General features: G+C 32.0%; 1 protein-coding gene across 1 annotated transcript; it reads right to left on the bottom strand.

Moving 5' to 3' along the window:
• Positions 1–28: 28 nt before the first annotated feature.
• Positions 29–2,755, bottom strand: LOC21405429 (vacuolar protein-sorting-associated protein 37 homolog 1). Its single transcript, XM_010100550.2, has 7 exons — positions 2,606–2,755; positions 1,661–1,885; positions 1,370–1,457; positions 1,009–1,048; positions 858–904; positions 635–755; positions 29–306 (listed from the first exon to the last, which is right to left on the bottom strand). The coding sequence occupies exons 1-7, from the start codon at positions 2,617–2,619 to the stop codon at positions 143–145; spliced, it is 699 nt and encodes a 232-aa protein (XP_010098852.2). The 5' UTR covers positions 2,620–2,755; the 3' UTR covers positions 29–142.
• Positions 2,756–8,648: the final 5,893 nt, after the last annotated feature.

Raw genomic sequence — 8,648 nt, 5'->3', positions numbered from 1 at the left:
ATAACACAAAATTTCTATACCGTATTAATTTGACAGAAACAGACCACAAGAAATATAACATATTCATTTCCGTTCAATGTTTCGAAACAAGAAGCAAACCCCAAGATATTCAAAAGCACGAGCTTTTCAATTACAATCAGTTTTAAGTAACCATATTCGTTCTAGCTGCAATATGAATGAGAGCTCTCTTGTGGTAAGTGGTACGTAGCTTTCTGTGTTTCTGCACAAAAGTTCCAAGGTCGATTTCCCTTTCAAGCAGCTGCTCGTGCAGTTTTTCAGATTCTTCGTCGGCCTCGTTCATCGCACCTGCAACAGGAAAACAATGTTTTAGAAATCTTACCAAATCAATCATGATTGAATTATAAGTTCATAACTAATAGCAAGAGTAGCAAACACCAACACCAACACCAACTCCGTAAGATAAGATTATTTTCTTAAGAAAATAATTATTATAGAAGAAAGGAGCAAAAACTTCCATGTCGCAGCTCAGCAACCTTGAAATAGTCAAACATATAGTCTACTTTACAACTACAAAACACCGTAAAGATCAATGTTACTAATTCTTTTTGTTCTCGAATCTTGAATCTTAAGCCTAATCACACATTATAGAGCTTTTAACTATCATGCCGCGTACCGTGAAGCCTTTGGAAAAGGGAAGCGGGGGAACAGAGCTTTAAAGTTTCTTCCTTTTGCCTCTCAAGCTCATTCAATTTCTCCTGAGCGGCGGCCAATTCAGTTGTTCTGATAATTCTGCACTGTGACCACAAAAATGGGAGAAAAGATTTCCACAATCAGTAGTACAAACCACCTGGTTCTCAAGCTCCATAAAAGAAGGCGGGATAGGAATGAAGATTTACCTGGTTTCTGAGCTCCATAATGCGCGGTTCCTTTTCCAAGTTTTCTCCTGTTCAATTTTGAAAATTATTGTCATCTGTTTTCTGTGCATAAAATTGACTGTAGTCGGATAAAAAAAAAACATTTTCACAACAGGTGAAACCAAAAACTCACTTGCTAGCTGCAGAGTTTCCTTTCGGAGTTCATCTCTTAACTGACGACGGTCAATAAGAAAAACAAAGAGAGAGTCAAAACATGTGTAAATCCAAATGACATAAAAGCAAAAGAAAAGAAAATGGGCCACCGTATCATACTCAGGCACCAACTTTCTGGCTACTAGTAATATGGTTTCACAAAGAAATTAATGAAACAAATAATCAAAGCTGACTTTTACTATGTCGGAACTTGGAATTGGCAGAAACAATACTTGCATAACTATTTAAGGTTATAGGTAATGAATCATGGATTGTTGAACAGAAACTAGTAAAGTCTACTTTTAAAGTTTCTAAGAAGTGAAACAGCAAAGAAAACTTACATTGTTTTGAATTTTGACCTGATCAAGGGACAACAAAAACTGATGGTAAGCATCCTTGTCGGACAAGAGCTTTCGCAACTCATCAACACTAGACAAAGAAAACCAAGAGAATGACATATATCAATTAACATTGGGCACTTACATATATCAATTAACATTGGGCACTTCCAGACAACAAAATAAAACCTTTCAAGCATCCAGATTCATCGGTAGTTTTGATTTCCAATTCAAGAGACTAAATAATACAAGTACAATTTAAAAGCATGATCATTTTCATGAAAAGTAACTTACCTTTTATCCTTTAGAACAGCAATAATACCGGCTGCTTCAGTAGGCGAAACATGTGCCGGAGACTGCGGCCTTTCAAAAGGCCTTTGCGAACTGAAGCTGCCAGAAGATGAGGTGGTTCTAGGTGTTTCAGGGCGAGATGAGCTCGGGGAGCTAACAACGGAGGAAGGATACCACGACTGTGAAGCACTATCTTGTTGAGGCTGAGCTTGTTGATCCTGTGAACCCCTGCAAGTAAACATTCTTTTTAGGGATCTCCCGAGACTTGAACCAAAACTCAATATGAAACAACTTACACACCCACTAAACACCAATTGAGCTAGCCTCAATACACAAAAAATAAAATTAATAAAAAAAAAGCCCCAAACCAAAAACAGAAACAAGATTCAGAAACCTAAAGCTTGCAATTTGCAACTCTCAAGCATCTAATGTAGCAACAGAACCATTCGGGAAAAAGAAAATCTAACAAAGAAACGGAATTCGTAAAAAATTTACTCTGTTATTAAGAAACGAAAGAACCATTTCAATTTATCAAATCTTTCGAGGCTCAAAAGAATGATAAAACTGGTCTATGATAAGAGAATTGATATGAAGCAAAACAAGATATCCCATTAACAGAAAGAAATTCAAAAAATTTTCTATCATAAAAAATTCAGTACCAAAAATACCAATCCGTCTCTTGAAAACCGTAATCACCGAGCAATAGAAGAATATCAGACACCGGTTGTAAGAACTCATACTCAAACTTTACAAAAAAATTACCGAAATAATTCAAAATTTCTCCAATTTTATCAGCTCTGTTGATATCAATGAACGAAATGAATCAAATCCCTAACGTGCTTCTTTCGCAACAAAATTCGATAAATTCAATCAGAACATCGAAATGAAAGCAATTTTCCGACGATCGAATCAAACCCTAAGGTAAAAGTAAGAGAAGAAAACAAGTACCAGAATCTGAACATGCTTGAAGAGCTTGTGGACCGTCCGGTGAGTTCACCTGGTCAAAGAACCGAAATCTGGAAATCGAAGGAAATTAACACCGCCAAGCAAAAGGAAGGAAAGGAAAGGGAAGGAAACGAAGGACGAAAGAAATTTTCAAATGCTTTCTCCACGAAGTAATAAATAATTATGTTTTTTTTCTTTTTGTTTCTCTGCGATTAGGTTTGTGCTTTGAGTACGGTTACTGTTTATTTTAGGACACGTGGCGCTTACTATTAGTCACGCATACAGTGCGGTACACGCAAAGAAGGACTAAAGTAAGGTTTCGTGTTTATATCGATTTGTTTATTAATTGTATCGATTTAAATATTAAAAGTATCAAAAATATCAATTTAAAGATAACTCATTTATTGATCGTATTATATAATTCATTTAAATTAATATATTAAATAAATAACTAATATAATAATGACTTATTTAATACAGTCATAATATGTTTAACATATTTATTGATTAATTTGTATTTTTTTTAAATAAATCAATTTGACCTATAAATATTAAAATTCACATTATTTGTATTTAATACGTCATATAACTTGCATATTATATCATATATATTATATTGCAGATGACACATATAGTTAATCGTGTGAGTGTCAATTCGTGTTAGGAGGTCAACCCTAACCCAACCCATTTATTAATCGTGTCAATCCAATTATGACCCAAACACATTTATAACAAACTCAAACCCGCTAATTTCGTGCGAGTTTCGAGTCGTATCGTCGTGTCGCTACCCGGATTGCAAGCCCTAGACTAAAGGAACTCCGCAAATGCAACGAAAAAGGCTAGAGGATGACATTTTCGTCAAGGAATTTATGAACCCGTTTGTTTTGGTTGTGTACGTGAGAGAAAAATTATGTAACAAAAAAATTGAATTTAAATTTATGTGAGAGAAAATATTATAGTAATATAACTTGAGTCATGACTTAAGTGGTGCAAATGAATACATCATTAAACTTAAATCATTAATTTTATAACAATGTTTTCTTTTTCAAAAAAAGAATTATACTTTTGGGTATATCTTTAAAACGGATCTATATTACATTTTTCTTAGGGTTAATGATTTAATAACTTGGACTTTTTTTTAAGGAAAAAAAAATATTTTGGACTTGAGAACTTGGAAGATAGTGGAGAGAATTAGGATGAAGAGCTTCACTTAGAAAAATAATAATCGCTTTTTTACTTTTTATTGGGATTGAAATTCATAGTAATAGAGTAAATTAAGGTCAAATAATTTTTTGAGATTTCGGCATAAATAACCTTTTTTTTAAGAATGTTTTTTTCATAAATGATTGGAGTTTTATAAAATTGTAAAAATGATCGTTTTTAATTAATTTAGTGGTCAATTACTGATAGACTCAATGGTCAATCACTGATAGACTCAGCAGTAAATCACTGATTGACTCGATTATTCTTTATTATTAATCAACATTAGTTAATAATTAACTAAAATTAAGTTTTAATTTATCAATTTTAATCAACAAATTACATGTTTATTAATGATAAACCATTAACAAATTAATAGTGAATCGGCAATCACTGATTAACCGCGGATCAATCATTGATAGACTGTGGTCCATCGGTCAATCACCGATTGACTCATGTAAACATAGCGACCATTTTTGTAAAATAAAAAAAGTTCAGCCATTTATAAAAAAAGGTAGTTAAAAAAAGCCACCCAACCCAATTTTCCTATTTTTTGAGGAGTCCTACTACTCTCATAATTTTCTGACTAATAAATTACCAGAGAGATTTTTGTAATGTTACATACCGTAAAAAATAAAAAATAGTAATTATAGTTACTACCGAGTATGGATGATATTTGGATTATGCTATAATTCAAGTTGAAAAGTAGGGGAAAATGTCAATGTATTGTAAGAATAACAAAAATCACAGAAGTAATGGTAATTACTCTTATTATCAGCCATTATAATGATAGTTTATAGAATAATTAGCACCATTATTCTTCTTACTATAACTATTGTGACACTTTTCGTTTACTGAATTTTTCTTAGTATATTGCTTTTTTAAACTTTGAGTTTTTTAGCATTTATAGTCTTTAAGATTGAAATTAACGAGTGACTTGTGAAATTTTACATAAATAATCACATCATTAATCGCATAACAATATAAATCATTTATGATAATAGTTACATCAAATATAAAATATTATTTTAGTGTTCCTTTGTTCCAACATATATATAATCAATTTTCCCTAAAACGAATATACAATTAATTTACACAAAAATAATTACTTGTTTACTCTGTTGTTTATTTATTTATTTTTATTAGTCTTACACTCCTCTTTAATTATTCTCCACTTTGGCACTCTCATCTTGCTTTCTAGTTCCCCATTACAATATTGAGCAATATTATTAGGCACCAATAGTATTTAACACCACTCACTAATAGAATGTGGCTCCTGTAGCATGGTGGTTGTTCGCCTGCAAGTGTACGGTATCAAGTTTTAATAATATATGGTGAGTGAGTATCGTTTCCACAGAGATTGGGTATTTAATTACCGCTAAGTACCGTTATTATCGTAACTCAACTTTATCTAGGCAATCAAACAATAAAATAAATGAAAAAACTAGAACAAATATAAGTACAAAACAAAATAAAATATGTGAACTTTTATGCACATATGTACTAGGGACTTGACTTCAGCTTATCATTCCTATGTTCATTCTATTAAGCCAATACTAGCCAATTCCACTCAATTCATTAATCAAGGGACCTAATCTAAAATCGCTACCTCTCCCAAGTGTCAAACGAAGTCATATGCATGAATACCTGAATCAATATTCCTATCTAACTCGTTTACTCATTCACTCTTCACAACAATCGAAATCCTAGTTGATAATCAAGATCTTCATCACCTCCCGATCTCATAATATTCTAGACTCTCAACGAGATTTTCTAAGTGTTGATCTCCTCCTGGACTCACAACAACCTAGACTATGTTTCCCAACTCAGGACTATGAAATCAATCTCTCCCAAGCGTCAAAATCACAATCTAAATTATCTAACTCATTGGCCACATAAATTAGAAACATTAAGCATGGAGAAACATAAATAAATTAAAATGAAATTTAACTAACAATTGACAAGATAATGAAAACACGGTTCAAATAAAGCTACATCAAGCCCTAGAATATGACATCTAGCTCAACATAGAGGAATCCATAACCAAAATAACAAATTCAAGAACAAAAACTAAAAAACTATAAAGAAAAAGGAGAATGAAGAGAAAACTCTTGTGGAGATGAACTTCAAGTCTTCAAATCATCAATAATCTCTCCTAAACATTCTTTAAGAATCTCCAACTCCAAGCTTCTCTTTCTAGGAATTTTTGTGCCTCTCATCCTTTCAAGTTGGGAACTAGGGTTTCTTTTGCTTAAATATACTCAAACATGGAGAAAATCTCAGCCAAACTCATCCAAAGGTTCAAAATTGGCCATCTATATTGGTCAAGGGCTGAAAAATGGCCCAAAGTTTGTCTACAACACGCAGGGGGCGTAGTCGCGTGCCTCGGTGACGCGCCCGTGCAGGTGGTTCTGCCTAAGAGGGCCCTTATGCGGCCATGAGTGCCTTTTGCTCTAATTTTTACTCCAAAATGCCACTGAGTCCCATTTTATTATTTTTCCTACCAAATAACAACAAAAACATATTAAACTAACAAAAAAGCTTGAAGACTCACAAATATTTGAACTTAAAAATACTTAATTTGTCCGTAAATAACCTCCTCATCAGTGGTGCTGAGTATCGATAGTGCCTCTAAGCATTTTTCTTCAATATCTCTCCAAAATGTTGTTGATTTGTTGTGGGCCTACAAGCACCTTTTTCGATAACTTAGCTCGAGGTGGGCCTTCATTATAAGCCCAATTGAAAGCCTTTTACTCAGTTGGGTTCGATTTCAAAGATGCAAGCAATTAGCCCATAGATTCTCCAAACCTTTTTTATTAAGAGAAAATAAAAAATTACATCATTAAAATAACACTATTTTATTTATGTCATTGTTGTAAATTTATCTCATACCACTAATAACCTGTAAGTTATCTTTTCATAACTTGCAGGTTATTTTTCGTAACCTACATATTATTTTTTATAATGGCATTAAAATTTTGTGGTGTGACCGTTGGGAATTGTGTCTCAAAAGCATAAGATGTAATATGATATTTATTATTTATTTTATAAAAGAGTTTATTCATTATTTTATGTGCATATAATATTGACTATTTTATGAATATCATTGAAAATTTCTTGATTATTTATGTGGCCTTAAATATTGTATATAAGTGTTATACGTGAGAGGATAATATTTAAGGATAAAACTCAAAATGATGTTCGTAATGATTTTAATTAAAGTTTGGAATCTTTAATTAAAACATTACTAATACATGTCATTGTCATTAAGAAAGGAACGGTGTTATCCGTACTATTAATATGACGATATATTGAATGAGTGTATTACACATAATGAGATTATGTGAAATCAGGACATAGACACAATATGAATTTTCAGATAATTAGTTAAGTATAGAAATTCTAATTGAGTATATCGATAGCCATATATAGAAGGATCTTAATCCTAAGTTATTAGCAGACTTTTATTTATAGATTTGTGTCTTTTGATTTACTCAGTACAGATTCTGAGATGTTGGCTATGTTTGGAGTTGTTTTTGTTTTTGTTTTTCATGTTTTTTGAGAAAGAAAAATGAAAACGGGAGAAAAATGACGTTTGACACATTTAAAGACAAAAAACAGAAATGAAAACAATTTTTTAATTTAGTGTAAAATGGGAGAAAAATGAAAAATGACTTTTAGTCGTTTTTCATTTTTTGTTTCCGTTTTCTCCTCTCTCGAGTAGAGAGAGAGAGACATTAATGGATTTTTTATACTGAAAACAATTTCTTGATAAAACTACCAAATACATTTTTAAAAATGAGTTCTGTCTGAGATTGAAAACGTTTTCATTTCTATTTTCATACAAAAAGTAGAATCATTTTAGAACGAGTTCCAAACGCACCTGTTGAATCCTATTCCTTGTATTTTGGAGACATGATGAAGTGATAGCTTGAAATGTTAACACACGAGATGGAATCCATTCCTTCTTGGGAAAGAAGCAGATAAATAATTCTCTTGAGGATTGCATATGTACTTGGACTAGTAGGAGGTCCGATTCATGAATTTGTTTTATGAATCACTGTCCATTAGAGAATTAATGGTACTCAAGGATAAAGATGTAATTAGAGAGGTTAACAGATTTCGCATAGTTCTAATTATGAATTACTTATGGAGGATTGATCTATATATAATGACTATATCAAATTGACACTTCACAATTTAGAAATAAATTATATCTATAATTACGAGAGTGCAATTCTAAGTTTATAGTGAAGTAACTTTTGGAATTAATAGAATTAATTAATTATTAATTTTATTAGAGTTCAGAATTATAAGTCTATGAGTCCTCGAGTCGTCCTTGTAATCCTACAAGACACTAAGGGAAAAATAGAAATTTTAGTATTATGAAATTCTAAATAAAGCGCTCAAGAATAAGTAATTGAGAATTAATTATAAATTAAATAATGTGATTATTTAAATTTTAATTTTTAATACACACATGTGGAGGAGTTCACATAGTGTACGCACCTAGCACTGTGAGAATCCCTTTGGGATTCAGTCAAAATTTCTCTCCTTCCCTATATGTAATTTGCTCCAATCATAAAGGAATATCCTTGTGGTGGCCGGCCCCTGTGGATAAGAGAGAGAGGCGATTTTGTTTCCAAAATAAAATAGAAGTGATAGATAATTATCAAGTTTTATCTTAGAGATAAAGTTTACAGTTCTTTTGGGAGTCTGACAGCTACTTTATAAATATCAGATTGCTGAAATTGGAGAACATAATTTTTGCTATCCCTAGCATATAGTGGTTGGTTTTATAATAGAGTGAGGAAAAGGAAATTTTTCTCTCTAATTCCATGTCGTG

This window comes from Morus notabilis, unplaced genomic scaffold, assembly GCF_000414095.1.
Source record: "Morus notabilis unplaced genomic scaffold, ASM41409v2 Scaffold124, whole genome shotgun sequence".
NCBI lineage: Eukaryota > Viridiplantae > Streptophyta > Magnoliopsida > Rosales > Moraceae > Morus > Morus notabilis.
The sequence above is the reverse complement of the archived record's forward strand: the minus strand, read 5'-3'. Positions and strand labels throughout refer to the sequence as shown.